Below are 297 nucleotides of genomic sequence, written 5' to 3'. Positions count from 1 at the left end.
AGGAACTGATCCGCCTGATGGGCCTAGAGAGATGGCTCGTTTGGCTCGGGTGGTTCCTGCATTCCTTCGTCGTCATCCTCGTCGTGTCAACTATCATGACGATTCTGCTCAAGTTGGAACTCACGCCCATGGATGACACGTCGGGTTTCCTGCCGCCCATTATCATCCACACCGACCCCTTCTTCATGTGGGTGCTCTTCGTGCTCTACGGTGTCTCCTCCATCGCCTTCTGCTTCGCCGTGTCTACCTTCTTCAGCAGACGTGAGTGTCCATTTTGGGTTTGGGGTATGCGTTATG

The 297-nt window shown here is 54.5% G+C and overlaps 1 protein-coding gene across 2 annotated transcripts in view; it reads left to right on the top strand.

The window, feature by feature from the left end:
• Nucleotides 1-297, top strand: part of LOC119585077 (ATP-binding cassette sub-family A member 3-like) — a 16,804-nt gene that overhangs the window by 2,182 nt on the left and 14,325 nt on the right. For both annotated transcript variants that reach the window (XM_037933697.1, XM_037933698.1), the window contains exon 2: nt 3-261. In XM_037933697.1, coding sequence (XP_037789625.1) covers nt 3-261 — 259 coding nt within the window. The remainder of the gene's footprint in view (nt 1-2; nt 262-297) is intronic.

This window comes from Penaeus monodon, chromosome 19 (assembly GCF_015228065.2).
Source record: "Penaeus monodon isolate SGIC_2016 chromosome 19, NSTDA_Pmon_1, whole genome shotgun sequence".
In the NCBI taxonomy this organism is placed as follows: Eukaryota; Metazoa; Arthropoda; class Malacostraca; order Decapoda; family Penaeidae; genus Penaeus; species Penaeus monodon.
The sequence above is the reverse complement of the archived record's forward strand: the minus strand, read 5'-3'. Positions and strand labels throughout refer to the sequence as shown.